General features: G+C 39.0%; 1 protein-coding gene across 1 annotated transcript in view; it reads left to right on the plus strand.

Moving 5' to 3' along the window:
- The first annotated feature begins 3,109 nt into the window (after positions 1-3,109).
- The window catches only part of GORASP2 (golgi reassembly stacking protein 2), a 35,116-nt gene continuing 19,111 nt past the window's right edge, over positions 3,110-19,114 (plus strand). Inside the window, exon 1 of the mRNA XM_045868646.3 lies at positions 3,110-3,304. Within this exon, the coding sequence (XP_045724602.1) occupies positions 3,242-3,304 (63 nt within the window). The 5' untranslated portion in view covers positions 3,110-3,241. The remainder of the gene's footprint in view (positions 3,305-19,114) is intronic.

Raw genomic sequence — 19,114 nt, forward strand, 5'->3', positions numbered from 1 at the left:
AGAAAATCTGATTGACCTAGCTAATCATTACCATCTGTTGTTTGTTTTTTTGTGGGGAGGGGCTACAGAGCTTTTCTTAACAGGCTACTTTATAGGTTATTAGTTAGTGTAGGTGCTGGTTTCCAGTAAGTTGGGGGTTCCCCTCTTCTCCAGTCAGCTATGACTGGGGTTCCATGGCCCGAAACATGACCCCTCCTGAGGTTTGCTCCTTCAGCAAAACTAACTAGGTCAGGAAGGGGCCATGGGTTAGGGAGGCCCTGGTGTCTATGAAGCGTGGTTGTTATCCAAATGCAGCAGGAGCCAAACTTTCCCAGGGTAGTCTGGAGGCAAAAGTATTAGGCTGGCTGCACTAGTCAATATGATACAGAGATCCTTCCATCACGAACTGTTTCTTTATGGGCTTTCACTTTTCTGCTGCTTGTGATGTTTCAAAATACCAACTTGCCTGCCGCAGATTTCTTCTTCAGTTGAGACTGTCTTGGACAATAATCTCCCATGTATTCCCCTCCATCATGTTATATTTATTTATATTAGCTTTGGCCACATACTTAGGATTTTATTCGTCGCCTTCTGAGCATATTCCCTAACTACAAGAGGGAAAGAACTGGCACCAGGAAAATTGGAGCAATGGTTAGCACGTATTTTTGGTCCCAAATTAGGTGAGCCTTGCACCTCACCCACTACCAATTGCCACTAAAAAATAACACAGATTTTGGGGCATCTGGGTGGCTCAATCGGTTAAGCATCTGCCTTCGGCTCAGGTCATGATCCCAGGGTCTTGGGATCAAGCCCTGCATTGGGCTCCCTGCTCAGCAGGGAGTCTGCTTCTTCCTCTCCCTCTGCCTGCATCTCTCTCTCTCTGTCAAATAAATAAATAGAATCTTTTTTAAAAAAAGTAACACAGATTTTGATGAGGCACAAATAGGAGCAGCAGGGGTAACTTATTAACTGATCCTGAAAAAGAAAAGGCTTTGAGGCTATTTCACACATTGAGTTCAAATTAACAAACTTTACTACCATGTTCCCAAGACTCAACCAGGAACTGGGGATCTGAAAATGAAAAAACCTGACTGTCACCCTGAATGAATGGACCATAAATAGTGGAAGACAAGCCTATGACAAAGATGATGTTTCCAGAAATGAAGGAACTAACTATTCTAGGAACTAAGAGTGAGGAGAGGCATTCCTCTGAATTTAGGGATCTATAAGTAAAATTTGAGATGGACCTAACAGGATAGTTAGAATTTTTCTACGTATAAAGGTAAGAAGGAGCACTCCAGATGTATAGATCAGCATGAATAAGGTAAAGAAGGGAAGAAAATAAATGGCCTGTATGGGGAATAGCAGATAGTCACTCATACGACTGAAATAAAATATAGCTCTAAGGAAGGGCCAGAGTTGCTGATGGACTACCAAAGGTCCACATCCTGGGTTCTGCAAACCATGGCTAGTGCCAAACGTCTGCGAAACAAAAATCTGACAATTTCAACAAAAATTGAACATAGCAACAGCTTATGACACCACCATGAAGAAGATTATAATTGTCAAGCAGAACAAGAACATCATCAAATCTAGTTCTTATATGTATTCCTTTACATTAAATTCATTAATGACTTAGCTGCCAGGCACCCTGCTAAGTATTAGGAACATAGAGCTGACTCCACTGCAGTCCCTGCCCTTGAGGAACCTAATAACTGCAGATTTCATTTGTGTATTCGTGTGTTGATTAGGCCTCCTAAAAACATGGTATTGGTTTATTGACAGCAAAGAAAGATAAATGACTTTTTATTTTAAAATTTTAAATACTTTTATTGTTACAGAAGCAGTCCATAAGCATTAGAAAATATAGAACCAGCAAAAACAAAAAGTAAAACATTTCTGGCACACCCTGAAATCATCACTGTAACACTTGGTTCATATCCTCTCACGTCTTCTTATATATACATATGTATTTTGCTCACAAAAATGTTTTCATATTGTTCACAGACATACTGTGTCTTGTAACCTGCTTTTTTCAGTCAATAATTTCCACTTTTCCATGTCAGTAAATGCTTCGAATACTCAGTACATATTCAAATTTTCCCATTTCAGCCAAAAATGTCCTTTACAGCTAATTTCTCCAAATCAGCCTTCCACTCAAGACCTTACATCGCATCTCCTGATTACATCCTTCCTGTCTCTTTTAATCCAGTGTAGTCCCTTTCTTATACTTCTGATTTGATGAAAAGACCTGGCCAGCTGTTCTGAAGGACAGTCCACCTCTTTTATTTGCCTGGTTATTTCCTTGTGATGTCATTTTACTGACATTTCCCTCTATCCTCTGTATACAACTGGAAGATCTAACTATAGTAGAAGCAAGGTAAACATTTTGGGCTAGAATACTTCACGAGTGGTAATATGTACTTTACGTTCCTTCACATCAGAATATACATTGTCCGAAAACCTGGTTGACCCACCATTAGTGATGATCAAATTGACCCCTGGACAATGGCCATAATTGAGGATTTTAGAGGGAAAGGGCAAAAGGAGAAACGGAATAGGGAAAGTGTGAATACAACTTGGCTACCTAAAGGAAGTAGGAAACCCAGCAGCAGGAGGTAGGACACTGAGGACATAAAACTGTGCTTCCCACTCTGACATCGCTCCGATTGTGACCAATCCTCTGATCTTGTTCTCATAATTAGGAAGGCAAAAACAGAAACAGAACGTTTTCCTTTATAAAACTGAGATGAGCTGAGCGGATGCGGGATCCAGCCCACAGACAGGCACCATCAACCTCTTTACAATCTGGGACAAGACCTATGAACGTGGAGAACAGAGAGCTGTTTGTACCCACCCTGCTCTTTTCAGTAGCAGCCCTTTCCCTGCCTCTGGCCACCAGGGGGAGCTACGACAAAGCAATGGTTCCTTCGGGCGAGTGGGAACGCGTCTGGATAAAGCTTGTCCAACTCAAGGATCCGTAGCAAGAGGCCGAGACTGGAGGAACTGTATTTCTGCAGTGTCGCGAGCACCAGTAAGCCCCTCCCCGCCCGCGCGTGTTCAGGCCCCTTCCGGTGATTTGCGGCAGGTGGCGCTGTCTGCGGCGTCACAGCGGCCGTGGGTGCCGCGGCGACGCTCTCCCGGCGGGCAGTGCGGCCCGGCTCTCCGGCGGCAGCGAGTGCCACGTCCCAAGTGCTACGCGGAGGAGCGGAGCGCGCGGGGGGCGGGGAGCAGCGCGGATCCACACTAATCGCCCGCCGCCATGGGGTCCTCGCAGAGCGTCGAGATCCCTGGCGGGGGCACGGAAGGCTACCACGTCCTTCGGGTAAGGGCTCCGACGACGGCTCGGGAAAGGCAGGCTGGAGGCGGGGTCCGGCCGCGGGAGGCAGAGGCCCCGACGGGCCCCTTCCCGGGACAGCTAGGCCCGACCCCGAAGAAGAGCGGCGGCCGCGGGCGCTGCCTTAACCGAGGCCGGTTCAGGAGGCCGCTCGTATCCCGCCTCCCCAGAGCGCTCCGGACGCGGGGTCCGCTGCACTGGGAGGACGGGGTGGAGCCTGGGCGGTAGCCGGCCACTTGATCGGGAGGCGGCCCAGCCGGGGGGTGGGGGGCGGAGGGCGGAGGGACAATCTTTTTCTCGTTACGGCCTTCTCTGTCCCTTCTCTCTTAATTCTTAGCTTACAAAGTTAGGAAAGGTTTGGGGGCAAAGTCTGCAGAAAAGGTGATGGTGAAGGTAGCATTTGAGTTTTCTGAGAAAATGAAGCCTGGAGCTCGCAAGCTAGACGCGGGGGATGCGACGGCAAGTGTTAATTCACCTCGGCGCTTTCTGGATGTCCGGAAAAGCCAGTTAGGCAAACAAAATGAAATGGCCCAGAAGTAGGTTTGACGGACTTAAATTTACTTGATTTTGTAGGAGTTTTTCCTCTCCCGGGTCGCTCCCGACCTTTCCAACCCTCTTTTTCCACATTTCCTGGTGGGGGGGATCTTCCGTTCTGTTCTAAGGGTGTGGTGGAGATTGAGGTTTAAGGTAAAAGGTAATGGAGAGGAACTTCTAAAAAAAAAAAAAAATCTAGGTAAACAAAGGAAAGCAGCCTCAGTCACCAGGATGGAGAAGCATAGTATCTCAAAAAACATTAGGTAAGCCCTTGCTTATGAGCAACCTAAGTTGTTGCAAAGCATGTGGGTTTTATAGAACTGGAAGTCTTTAAAAGTAGCATTGACGGTTATGTGGTGTGACACCTGCGTGAGTGGTTAACGTGATGGATTGTCAGAAAAGTGGCCCCAATCTGTAGCACCATTTCAGGACGTGATAGAGTGTCACTAAATGTTAGCTGCTCACAGGCAAGAACATTTTCACTGAAAGTGAGAAACCGTACTTTCTGGTGCTTACAGTCATTTTCTGCCTTAGATCCCATGTTTTGGGGGAGACAACATTCTTTTTTTTTTTTTTTAAGATTTTATTTATTTGACAGAGAGACACAGCGAGAGGGAACACAAGCAGGGGGAGTGGGAGAGGGAGAAGCAGGCTTCCCACGGAGCAGGGAGCCCAATGCAGGGCTCGATCCCAGGACCCCGGGATCATGACCTGAGCCGAAGGCAGACGCTTAACGACTGAGCCACCCAGGTGCCCCTTGAGACAACATTGTTAAAGTGAATTACCCAGATATGGGTGTGATAGCACTGTGATTGATGACCTTTCTGATCTTTAGGATTATCATGTCTTGTTGCCTCTCCACTCTACTAAAAATCTCTTGAAGCCTCACTATTGGTGGGAAAGGATGATTTTCCTAGAAAATAAGCAAAGCATATTTCCTTCAGCTAAGCCAACCCCAAGAGCCACACCGGTGGGAGAAATTGAAGGAGAAATGTCAGATCCAAATGTAAAGTGAAAGTTTAGTGGCAGTACTTTTCTATTATCTGGTTTGATTTTGAGTATTCTACCCTGGGGTGTGATATCTGGTATTACCAGCTGATTCTCACAGTGGCTGATTGTGGCCATGAATCTTTGGGGATTCATGATATTTTAATGATACATGCACTCAGTAAAACAGCATACTTGAGTTTTTAAAAGTCTGTTAGAAAGATGTACACATCGAAAGGATTGCAATTGAATGGCTTCTATTAATGTCTATGTTCCATGCAAAGTAAGTTGAAGTATGTTTTCTTTACATTGGTGCATCTTAGTAAATCAGCTCTCCTATATATTCAGTAGTGCAGATGTGTTATTAATCTATAAATCTGATTTTCAGAAGCACTAGGGACAACCTTCGTTTCCAGTCTGCATCTGGAGCATAAATGTTGCAAAAGATGAAATCTTACTCAGGTTTTATTAGAGGGCGCTTTAAAATAGTAATGACCATCTGGCTTAGGAGAATTTTTTAAATGTTTTAGAGTTCCTAACCCACACTGTCCTTGGTTTCCAGCTGTCTTTGTTTTTAGAGGGGAAAGTACTATGTTAAATCTGAACATAATAGAAAAATCTTCCTTTCATTTATTATGGCCTAAATATACAGTGATGTAGTTCACCGCTGGATTACTGAGCTTGTAAACTAGAATAAATATTGTAAGATAACCTTGGAAGAAAATCACTCATGTTAACACGTTCTAGAATGATTTCATTAGAAGTTTGTTTTCTTTAATAATCGATTCCCTGGTAATAAAAACTTGTTAGTAATAGTAATAAAAACTTGTTAGTAATAAAAACTTGTTTGGGTTTGAAATAATAATTATAGTGACATCCATGTCCACTGCTGTTTTATTATTATTTCCAAGTCCTTACAATTCACATAGATTGAAATTTACATTTTTTTCTATTTTCCATATCCATTGGTAGATTCTGCTTTTTCAGTTTTTTAGGGGACAGCCTTGAAGTAGTTTCAGATTCTCTGCTGTGAGCGGTGTACTTTCCTTTTTATGTATTATACATTTATATATTGATGAACATTTTCAGGTTGTGATCATACTGTATATCCAATTCCCCATTCCTACCCTAGAAGTAACTACTGTAGTTTAAGTATCTTTTCAGAAAAGTTTTATGCCTGTAAAAGAATTCTGCCCCCCTTCACTCTTTCTGTTTCCTTTTGTAACTGTTGGAATCATAAGATACATACTGTTCCCCCCCCCCCCCCCCGGTCTTCTTATTTGATAATCATCTTGGCAGTCTTTCCATAGCAGCACATAGAGATCTGCCTCTTGGTTTCACTTAGCTCCGCAGTAGTTTGTTGTACCACAGTTTAAACAGCACCTCCTGGTGATGGACATTTAATTTTTCTAGTCTTTGCTGTCACCAGTACATGTTCACCTTAAATCCTACCTTTGTTTTCACTTAAAATGTACATTTTCCCAAATTATTGAATCTTAATGTTTATTTATACAAACGTTGATCTTCATTTTAGTAGATTATTATATTGTTTTCTGATAACACGTGTTCATTACAGATCTTTTAGATAAGTTAAAAAAGTATAACAAAGAATCTGAATTATAATTCTATCATCTAAAAGTAAATACTTCTGAAGTATTTTCCTGTGCTTAACCGTGCCGCTTAGCCATCTTTCACAAATATTTTGAATGATAGGACATATTCGAGTACAGTGTGGTCTGAAATTATCATAAGATGTTGGTTACTACCTAAATATCCAGTAGCTGAGGAACTGGTAAATAAATCAGGCCCTAACTGCAGATTGAAATGCCATATGTTCATGAAAATGGTATTTCACAGCACTCTGTGGCCGTAGGTCTGCCTCTCTGTGTGGGTGCATGTACAGTCGAGTGCCAGGAACATAAAGTGGAAAGGTAATAAGCCAGGATATTAAAAAGGATTATTGGTGAATGGTGACATTTTTATATTCCTTCTAAACTTCAGTATATTTTCTAAAATTTCCACAGTGGTCATGAAATATTTGTATATTCACAAAATAATTAAAAGATATTTATAAAAGGTGGACTCTTACTGGAAATTTTTAAATTTGTTCAGAAGCCTTCTTTTATTTGTTTTAATTTATTTGTTTATTTGAGAGAGAAAGAGCATGAGCAGGGGGATCGGCAGAGGGAGAGGGAAAAGCGGACTCCCCACTGAGCAGGGAACCCGATGCGGGGCTCAGTCCCAGGACACTGAGATCATGACCTGAGCCAAAGGCATACGCTTAACCATCTGAACCACCCAGGTGCCCCCAGAAGCCTTCTTTTAAAAATACCATTATAGTTCAGATTCCCTTATGCAATAAGTCCAATTCCATGTTCATCATGAGTACCACTTTTATTCCCACTCTCCAATCTTAACATCAGGCAGGAAAAATGTTAGCCAGGGCTTCTTAGTTTTGTTAGAAGTTACTAAAGTTGAAGTATGTTGAATACAGAATTCTTGCCTAGATTCTCTTTTAATGACTGTAAACCATATAAGGCCGTTTTCAAAATTACATTTTTGGAGTTGCCTCATTGATGCCCATTATAAGATTTGTTTCGAAATTTGAATATTCAGATTAATTGCATTCTACACTTAATATTCTTTGAGATGTGGGTTATCTGAGGACATTCTGGAACCAATGTTCACACCACTTTGGGGACATGGAAAATGTTATGTTCACTATTCCTTGTCATTTCCTTCAAGAGAGATTCTGAGATGATGGATGTTTTGAAGGAAAGGCCATTGAGATGAAGTATGTCTCCAGTATAATAATAGGCCTTTATCTCCAGAGCTGTTTGCTATAGACTGGGCAGCATTAAATACTCTTCTTAGAGGAGAAAGTGACAGTAGAATTATTTCCGTAGAAAATGGAGGGTGCCTTGGGTAGCTCAGTCGGTTGGGCATTTGCCTTGGGCTCAGGTCATGATTCCAGCGTCCTGGGGTGACTCCCATGTTGGGCTCCCTGCTCAGCAGGGATTCTGCTTCCCTCTCTCCCTGTGCCCCTCCCCGATTCATGCTCTCGCTCTCAAATAAAATCTTAAAAAAAAAAAAAAAAGAAAATGAAATACCTAGACATAGCTACTATTACATGGATCTGTCCTTTTTTTAATGGTGTCTCACTAATTTACATGAAATCCTGCAGGATTTCAACTTGGTACTTATTTTGAGAAAGGGAATTCCTAACATTTGATAGTCATAATTTTATCCACTAACACAGTGTTTCTTGAACTTTTTAAATTCATGCCCCATTTGAAAAACAAAAACCTCACTACTACCGTCTTCTCTCCTCACTCACTCTGAAAACAGTGGATATAAAAGGAAAACTTGGGTTATTTGGTGTTTTTCAAATATAAAGTTGTAATCGAAAGCTTTATAAACACCCACCTAAAGATTATGATCTCCCAAAATTGATCTCTCCTACTAAAAGACTATGAATACAGGTGCTTGGCTGGCTCCGTCTACAGCATGTGACTCTCGATGTCAGGGTTGTGAGTTCGAGCCCCATGTTGGGCATTTGGGGCACCTGGCTATCTCAGTTGGTAGAGCATGTAATTCTTGATTCTGGGTTGTGGGTTTGAGCCCCACATTGGGTGTAGAGATTAGTTAAAGATAAAATCTTAAGGACTATGAAGTTGTTTAATAAACATTGTTTGAAATTCCTTTCAAGTGTAGGAATCAGATTATTTCAGTTCATAAATGCCATAGAATACAGTGAATGTATGTGAACCTTACACATTTTCAGGAATTGTAATTATCATTGAACATAAACTTTTCCTGATATTAATAAACCTTGAACAAATCAGTGTTACACTGTTTATGTACACTTTTATATTTTGTGATGAAGAGTGTTTCAGTGTATGGACTGTCATCCTCAGGATCCTTATTTGGGGAAACCTACTGTTGGTGTATAATTACAGTTTCTGTTCTGGTCAGTAAGTAGTAGAGTGCACAGCACTGGCTGTAGTGTTTTCTGGGTCAGATACTGACAGGGCTTTTTTAAATAATACCGCTGAAATTTTCATAAGAATAGAACTTAGGGAAAAAAAGAATTGACCTTAGAATAGCCATTAGTTTCAGTACATTTTGCTGGCTTTAATACTGTGCTAAAAGGATTATGTTATTTTGATTGATTTCCTTAATACTAATCTGAACTAGAAAATATTTATCTGTAAAGGTTTGATACGTACTTCAGTATATAACTGTAGATTGCCTTCAGAGGTGTGATTAAGTAAGATGGCTTTTTTTTTTTTCCTCCAAACAGCATGCAGAACCAAAATAGTTACTCTGAGAGACTAGACATTGTCCCTCTTGGCATTGCAAATAAATTTACTGCAGCATGAAGAGAATGATGCTAAGGGTTGTTTTTGTTTTAAGCACCGATGAGAGAACATTCCAGCACATAATCAGCAATAAGGAACCTTGTCACCTGGTAGACGTGAATATATTGAGAGACTTCAGAGTAGACCACCAGAGACCACTCTTGGGAATCACTGGATCCTAGTGTCAGCTCCATTGTTGTGTTTTCTTGGGCAAACCTTTGAACTTCTTTGAGCTCTATTATTTTTATCTGAAAAGTGAGGATAATAGTAGTGTCCCCTCCACCTTTTGTACTAAAAACCATATTAAATACTGTATATGAAATATTTTGAAAAGAATTGAGCACATTATTTTTTTTCTGGCCTGCTGCCACCTTATAGAAGGCCTCGCCCTTAAGCTTCTAGTGTTGTCACTGGGTATTCTATAAGACTGATGAATCACAGACCCGTACCTCTGAAACCAATAATACATTATATGTTAATTAGAAAAATAAAATAAAGTAAAAAAAATAATAATTTAAAAATTAAAATTGGGAAATATGAAAAAAAAATAAAACAGTGAGGTCTACCTCATTGGTTATCCCAAGGATTAAATGAGATATTCCATAATAAAGCATTTAGCTTAGCATAGGGTCTGGAATATGATAAAGACTCAATAAATGTTAGCAGATGCTTTTATTACTAGCATCTGCATTATTGTATCACCCATTGAGAACCACTATTGTAGTGGCAGTACTGGTTAAAATAGACCTCTAAGCATATTGGGTAGCATTTACATTTACTTGATAATTCAGTAGCTACTTTTTGTCTGTGTACTTAACCCTATACTTTACTGCTTAAGTTTTGGGGCACCTGGCTGGCTCAGTTGGAAGAGCATGTGACTCTTGATCTTGGGGTTGTGAGTTCAAGCCCCACATGGGGTGTAGGGATTACTTAAATAAATCTTAAAAAAACCTAAAGCGTAAGTTTGGGATCAGATCTGACCCATTAATTTTATTTATTTGCCTGCTAATTTTTAAGGATCCTCATTTTTAAGGAAATTTTGTCTTTTTTAAAAGTTAGGTGAGTACCAGTGTCCTTTTCATTGCTTAGCATCACAGTGATACTAAACACATTAATTAAAAATTCTAAAAGAGTATGTAATTAAAATACTGTTGTTGGGTTTGATCTACACTGTAGAAGCTATAGGTAGCTTAGCGGCAGGTTAGACTTATTTCATGGGGAGTCATTCAGTTTTAGAAACTGTCTTCTCAACCTCCTCACTTTATAGCTAAAGAAAAGGAGCACAGAAGGATTATTGCCTAAGGTCACGCAGCAAGTTTTCGTTCCCTAAGAAACCAATACCTAAGTTGGTATTTGAAGATTATAAAATTTGGTGACAGGTTGTCAGAATTTTTGCTTCTTTTAGAGTAGACTTCAGTTTCTTTCAACATCATTTTCCTGATACACAGACCTTTTCTAAGTTATTGTATGCTGATAGGTTTTAATGTCCTTTTAGTTACCATTAGAATTTTATTTCAAATTGCTTCATATGTTATAAATTACATCATAGGGTCAGTCAGAAAAAACATGCTCTCTGAGTTATTTTGGTAGAACATGTGAGAATGTTTTAGCAAGTAAAGCTTTGAACTCTTCTGGTCAAAATAATTTCCACATATTTATGTCAAGAAAACTGGTCCTTTTCAGACATAGAAGAGCTCCCCCGCCCCACTCCAAAAGTGCCTTTTTTATAACTGAAGGATTTAGGGTTTATTTTTATCATATCACATTCCCAAGTCTTTTCCCATCATTTTGATCACCCAGGCATATACGTATAACATGAGGCTTTGTGTGTATAGTTGGAATGAGTCATCATTGATACTTGGATTGAACTTGATTTTTAGTCTTACTTAACATCCCTGCTGTTTTTAAAAATAGTACAAAAGTGAGAGTGTTGACATTAAATTGAGAGTTAGAGGAGTTGATGGTGTAGACAAAAAGTCATTCAGAGGAACTTAACTACCTTTTATATGTGAAGGAATTGGTGGTGCAGTAATAAAGAGGAGACAGTTACATATTCCATTGAGCCCATTTTATGGAAACATCTCCATGGTTAGAAAACTTAAGAGAAATAATTCACATACTAGCCAGAAGTGTGAGTAAGTGTATCTTTGTGTATCACCTTATAAAATGCCTACTTTGATGATATCCTGCGTTCTGAAAGTAGCTTCACAATCTCTTTTCTGTGTTACATTAAGGTGGCAGTTCTGTACTCCTCAGCTGGAAGTATATAAATGACTGATGGAGTTGAGAGAACGTCTTCCCCTGAATCCACCCAAACTTTTCTTCCCTTCTACTGTGCTGTCCCTCTGTCCCCAAGCCAAGATTTAAAAGAGAGAGCGGTTCATGTAAAATGACCCAAACCTAGTATAAAGTACTATTGCACTTTTAATCCCAGAAGAGATGGATGCTTCATTGGAAAGCAACCAGTATAGAACAATTAGGTCTGTACACAAAGAAAAATCCATGCTAAATCTGGTAAAACTTTCCAGTGATCCAGGATCAGAAGGTGAGAGAAAAGCCAAAAGTTCAATTGCATTTATTACCTGGAGGTTGTTTGGACAAAACAGTTAATGGTATCTCTTAGGGCTGTTTTTCAAACTTTATTACAGATCAAAGTAAGAAACTTACTTTCCATTGCAACTGGTGTATCCTACTACATTTCATGCAAAATAATGACTGTTATTAAGTCATGAGTTTTTTATATTTTATCTATTCTGATGTTTTCTTATTTTGATGTTTGTTCTATAATGACCCACTAAATTAATTTCAGAGCCCTGAAACTCCCTGGAGTAGTTGAATGACACCACTTTAAGAAGAATTTATATATAGTTGGTGATTCTAAGTCCAGCTTCTAATCATGGATGCTAATTTCTTTTTTTTATGCTAATTTCTTTTTATGTAATGGGGATGGATACCCCTTCACTGTGCAGTTTCTGTCATAGGTTCTCATTTTTTGCTTCTTGAGTAAAAGGTTTTGTCTTGCTTATTGTACCTGTTTTTTCTAGAGTGTTTATGAAGGAAGTATTTCTTTCATGTTGTGATTTTTATATTGGTAAGATAACCTCCAAATTTAAAGTTCAACTCCTGTAAGTGCCAGTAATTGTGTTCATAATTTATTCTACCTGTCCGTGTTTTGGTAACATTTATTTTTGTCATTCATTTGTAAGCATAACTACTCTTTAGTATTTTCACCTGCTGTATGATATTTCTTAATTGTTCAAAGTAAACCATGAGGCCTGAGAAGAATTGGAAAAAGTGGAACTTAAGCATGCTTGTTAGAACTCTCAGGGAATGGATTTGTGTAGAGTCAATTTCTTACTTCAAATGGATTATTTACTGCTTTTAGTATCAAGAATGTTATATGCGAGTCTGTTTGTAAAATGTATTTCATGCTTCCCATCATCATTGACAGATGCTAAATATATTTTAGCCTCTTCATATCTTAATTGTTGTGATGACATCCATATGCTGTATTATATTTGTATTGGAATACAAATCATGTCCTTAGCACCTAGACTGTTGGTGTCCAGTACGGTAGCCTCTAGCCACATATGGCTGTTTAAACTTAGATGTAAATTATTTAAGTTAAATGAAGTTAAAAATTCAGTTCCATGGTCACAAAGCCACATTTCATGTGTGGCTAGTGGCTACTGTATTTGGACAGCACATGTACAGATTTCTATAATTGCAAAAACTTCTAAAAACAGCTTCAAGGCAGAGAACTTTTTTTTAATCTGCATTCCCTAAAACAAGACACAATCACAACTTTTTTTTTTTTTAAGATTTATTTATGAGAAAGAGAGAGAGTGTGCCCATGGGATGGGGAATCTCAAGCAGATTCCACACAGGGCATGGAGCCTGACACGGGGCTTGATCTCACAACCCTGAGATTATGAACTGAGCCGATTTAAGAGCCAAACCTTAACCGACTGAGCCACCCAGGCACTGCACAATTAAACCTTTTTCATAAGTGCATAGTACATACTCACTATGTAGAATTTGGTAAGTGGCTTAACACTGGTGCTTTTTCTTACTTTTGGTTTTTGAGTTTTGAAATTTTTATTCTCATTTTCTGCCAGCTATAATTTTTTGCTAAAATCAAGTGGCAGTAGCATCTCTTTCAGTTCTTTTGGCTATTCTCAGTCTATTGGTGGCTTGGAAATCAAGTAGCCAAACGATGTAAATGTAAATAGACTATAAAGAGTGGTCCTGAAACTAAGAGCATCCTACTAAAGAATGAATGGATCAACCAGGAGATTAAAGAAGAATTTAAAAAATTCATGGAAACCAATGAAAATGAAAACACAACTGTTCAAAACCTTTGGGTTGCAGCAAAGACAGTCCTAAGAGGGAAGTATATAGCAATACAAGCCTTTCTCAAGAAACAAGAAAGGTCTCAAATACACAACTTAACCTTCTACCTAAAGGAGCTGGAGAAAGAACAACAAATAAAGCCTAAACGCAGCAGGAGAAGAGAATTGATAAAGATTAGAGCAGAAATCATGGAAATAAAAACCAAAAGAACAGTAGAACAGATCAATGAAACTAGGAGCTGGTTCTTTGAAAGAGTAAGATTGATAAACCCCTGGCCAGACTTATCAAAAAGAAAAGAGAAATGACCCAAATAAATAAAAATCGTGAATGAAAGAGGAGAGATCACAACCAACACCAAAGAAATACAATTATAAGAGCATATTATGAGAAACTATATGCCAACAAATTAGGCAATCTGGCAGAAATGGATGCATTCCCAGAGACGTATCAACTACCAAAACTGAACCAGGAAGAAATAGAAAACCTGAACAGACCCATAACCAGCAAGGAAATTGAAGCAGTAATCAAAAATCTCACAAACAAGAGCGCAGGACCAGATGGCTTCCCAGGGGAGTTCTACCAAATATTTAAAGCAGAACTAATACCTATTCTTCTGAAGCTATTTGAGAAAACAGAAATGGAAGGAAAACTTCCAAACTCTTCCTATGAGGCCAGCATTACCTTGATCCCAAAACCAGACAAAGACCCCACCAAAAAGGAGAATTACAGACCAATATCCCTGATGAACATGGATGCAAAAATTCTCATCAAGATACTAGCCAATCAGATCCAGCAGTACATTAAAATGATTATTCACCACAACCAAGTGGGATTTATTCCTGGGCTGCAGGGGTGGTTCGACATCTGCAAATCAATGTGATACACTACATAAATAAAAGAATGATGCAGAAAAAGCATTTGACAAAGGACAGCATCCTTTTTTGACTAAAACTCTTCACAGTGTAGGGATAGAGGGAACATACCTAAATATCCTAAAAGCCATATATGAAAAGCCCACATGAATATCATTTTCAGTGGGGAAAAACAGAACTTTTCCCCTAAGGTTAGGAACAAGGCAGGGATGTCCACTCTCACCACTGCTGTTCAGCATAGTACTAGAAGTCCTAGCCTCAGCAATCAGACAACAAAAAGAAATAAAAGGCTTCCAAATCAGCAAAGAAGAAGTCAAACTCTCACTCTTTGCAGATGATATACTCTATGTGGAAAACCCAAAGACTCCACCCCAGAATTGCTAGAACTCATACACGAATTCAGCAAGTGGAGGACATAAAAATCAATGCACAGAAATCAGTTGCATTTCTATACACTAACAATGAGACAGAAGAAAGATAAATTAAGGAGTCGATCCCATTTACAATTGCACCCAAAACCATGTGATATCTAGGAATAAACCTAACCCAAGAGGCAGAGGATCTGTACTTAGAAAACTATAGAACACTCACGAAAGAAATTGAGGAAGACACAAAGAAATGGAAAAATATTCCATGCTCATGGATTGGAAGAACAAATATTGTTAAAATGTCTGTGTTACCTAGAGCAATCTACACATTCAGTGCAATCCCTATCAAAATACCATCAACTTTTTTCAGCTGGAAAAAATAATCCTAAAATTTGTATGGAACCAGAAAAGATCCTAATAGCCAAAGGAATGTTGAAAAAGAAAAGCAAAGCTGGCGGCATCACAATTCCGGACTTCCAGCTCTATTACAAAGCTGTCATCATCAAGACAGTATGGTACTGGCACAAAAATAGACACATACATCAATGAAGCAGAATAGAGAGCCCAGAAATGTACCCTCAACTCTATGGTCAACTAATCTTTGACAAAGCAGGAAAGAATATCCAGTGGAAAAAAGCCCCTTTAACAAACGGTGTTGGGAAAATTGGACAGCCACATGCAGAAGACTGAAACGACCATTTTCTTACACCATACACAAAAATAGACTTAAAATGGATGAAAGGGGGCGCCTGGGTGGCTCAGTCGTTAAGCGTCTGCCTTCAGCTTGGGTCATGATCCCAGGGTCCTGGGATCGAGCCCCGCATTGGGCTCCCTGCTCCGCGGGAGGCCTGCTCCTCCCTTTCCCACTCCCACTGCTTATGTTCCCTCTCTCGCTGTCAAATAAATAAAATCTTTAAAAAAAAAAAAATGGATGAAAGACCTCAATGTGAGACAGGAATCCATCAAAATCCTAGAGGATAACAAAGGCAGCAACCTCTTCGACCTTGGCTGCAACAACATCTTGCTATCAGGTCTCCAAAAGGCCAGGGTCACAAAGGCAAAAATGAACTATTGGGACTTCATCAAGATAAAAAGCTTTTGCACAGCATAGGAAACAGTCAACAAAACCAAAAGACAACTGACAGAATGGGAGAAGATACTCGCAAATGACTTAGCAGATAAAAGGCTAGTATCCAATATCTATAAAGAACTTATCAAACTCAACACCCAGAGAACAAATAATCCAATCAAGAAATGGGCAGAAGACATGAAGAGACATTTCTCCAAGAAGACCTCCAAATGGCTGACAGACACATGAAAAAGTGCTCAACATCACTCATCAGGGAAATGCAAATCAAAACCACAATGAGAGAGGGGCGCCTAGGTGGCTCAGTCATTAAGCATCTGCCTTTGGCTCAGGTCATGATCCCAGGGTCCTGGGATCAAGCCCCACATCAGGCTCCTCCCACTCCACGGGAAGCCTGTTCTCCCTCTCCCACTCCCCCGGCTTGTGTTCCCTCTCTCGCTGTGTCTTTCTCTGTCAAAAAACAAAAAACACAATGAGATGCCACCTCACACGGTCAGAATGACTAAAATTAACAAGTCAGGAAATTTCAAGGGAACCCTCTTACACTGTTGGTAGGAATGCAAGCTGGTGCAGCCACTCTGGAAAACAGTATGGAGGTGCCTCCAAAAGTTGAAAATAGAGCTGCCCTATGACCCAGCAATTGCACTACTGGGTATCTACCCCAAAGATAGAAATGTAGTGATCCGAAGGGGTACCTGCACCCCAGTGTTTATAGCAGCAATGTCCATAGATAGATGAATGGATAAAGAAGATGGACTTATTACTCAGCCATCAAGGAAAAAAGATAAAATCTTGCCATTCAGCAATGTGGATGGAACTAGCAGGTATTATGCTAAGCAAAATAAGTCAATCAGAGAAGGAATTATCATATGATCTCACTGATATGTGGAATCTAAGAAACAAAACAGAGGATCATAGGGGAAGAGAGGAAAAAATAAGACAAAACCAGAGAGGGAGACAAACCATTAAGAGACATTGGGGAGGGTATGTGCTATGGTGAGCGCTGTGAAGCATGCAAGACTGTTGAATCACAGATCTGTACCTCTGAAGCAAATAATACATTATATGTTAAAAAAAAAGGGGGGGGGAAGAACGAAGGGGGGCCCCATTTCCCCATTAGATTATGTGTAGGGTTTTTTGGGGTTTTTTTTTTTTTTGGTAGCTTCATTGAGATAAGATTTACCTACCATCAAATTCAACCTTTTAAAGTAGTATATTCACAGTTACACAATCATCATCAATAGCTAATTCCAGAACCTTTTTATTACCCCCAGAAAGAAACACTGTACCCATTAGCAGCTATTTCCCATTGCTCCTACCCCTGGCCCCTGGCAACCACTAATCTACTTTCTGTTTCTGTGGATTTGCCTTTTCTGGACATTTCATATAAATGGAATCATACAATCTGTGGTCTTCATGATTTAGCATAATGTTTTCAAGGTTCATTCATGTTGTAACATGAATACTTCATTCCTTTATATTGCCAAATAATATTTCATTCTTTGAGTGTACCACATTTTGTTTATTCATTCATCAGTTAAGGGACATTGGGTTGTTTCTACTTTCTGGCTCCTATGAATAACGCAACTATGAAATTTGTGTACAGGTTTTATGTGCACATGCTTTCATTTCTCTTGTTTATATATCTAGGAGTAGAATTGCTGGGTCATACGATAACTCATTAACATTTGAGGATCTGCCAAACTGTTTTCACAGTGACTGCACCATTTTACATTCCCACCATTAATGTATGAGGGTTTGTTTCCAACCCTTGTTGTTGTCGTTATTTTAGCCAACCTTGTGGATGTGAAGTCCTATCTCATTGTGGTTTTACTGTCTCTTTCTTAATGATTTGCAGTAGTTCTAAATCTGTTCTGAATACAGTTCCTTTGTTGGATGTGTACTTTATCTTTTCAGTGTCTTAATTGTGTCTTTTGATGAGAAGTTTGTAATTTTAGTATAGTTTAGTTTATAAATTTTTTTAGTTTATGGTTAGTGCTTTTTGTATCCAGTTTAAGAAGTCTTTTCATATTTGAAAATCTCAAAGATACTCTCTTATGTATTTCTCTAAAGGCTCTGTCATTTTACCTTTATGGTTTTATTTTTTTAATTGTTCTTTTTTGTTTTATTATTTGATCTTCAAATCTGTTCATCTGGAATTGATTTTTAAGAGACACATTTTAAAAGATGGTTTCTCTCCTCTTGCTAGTTAACATTTTATGTCTTTTCTTTCCTTTTTTTTTTTTAAAAGGGATGAAAGACAATACATGGTTAGAAGAATAATGTGGGTCCAGGAATTCGTTGGTTATAAAGATTTGCCCTCAGGTGGTGATTATGGAGTTAGGAAGAGGAGTTTAAGATTTGTAGGACTCCTGGGGTGCCTGCCTGGTTCAGTCAAAAGAGTATGCGACTCTTGATCTTGGGATCCTGAGTTCCAGCCCCATGTTGGTGTAGAGATTACTTAAATAAATAAACTTAAAAAAAAAAAGATTTCTTCCAAGCATCAAACATGCCAGGTACACCATAAAAAAAAAAAAAAAAAAAAAAAAAAAAAAGATTTGTAACACTCCTATCATATGTCAGAGTCTTATTAGCTCAGTGTTTTATAATGTCAGCTCAGCGTTTCATGATCTCATTCAATCTCTGTGGTATTCTTGTAAAGTAGATGACATTATCCTTTACTTGAAAATGAAAAATCTGAGGCCCAGAAAGATAAATATACTTTCCCACGCTCACACAGCTAATAAGTAGGTAAAATCATGCCTCAAAACCAGAGTTTGAGGCTCTAGAATTCTGTTATCTTTTCATTGTGCATTTTTTCAAAATCTTGTAAAATCTTAACTATTAAACTTTCCAATTTAACCTGTTCATCTTAAATTGCTGTAATATTTGGCCCAATAATAAATGCTAAATGACCAGGTAGGTAGATAGATGGGTTTTGTTTTGTTTTTTTAATTTAAGGTGGTTTGAAGGAAGCTGGCAATGAATCAACAATTGAAAGATACTAGATATTAGAGTGGACAGAAAGAATTGAAGTAATGATATGATGCTTGAAAGATTGGGTGCCTAAGAGATTCTTGGTAGTGGATATTATTGCCAGAGAAACTTACCTGTGTGGATGTTTAATTTGCTGTGTTGTAGATATTATTTTCCATGCTATGAAATGTAGGAAGTTTCCTTTAAGTGTATTAGGGCCAAAGAGAACATTTTCTAGGGCTCCCTCTGCTGGCTTTCTA

The sequence above is a fragment of the Mirounga angustirostris genome, unplaced genomic scaffold, assembly GCF_029215605.1.
Source record: "Mirounga angustirostris isolate CCGP_5_RB_7025 unplaced genomic scaffold, mMirAng1.0.hap1 SCAF_3, whole genome shotgun sequence".
In the NCBI taxonomy this organism is placed as follows: domain Eukaryota; kingdom Metazoa; phylum Chordata; class Mammalia; order Carnivora; family Phocidae; genus Mirounga; species Mirounga angustirostris.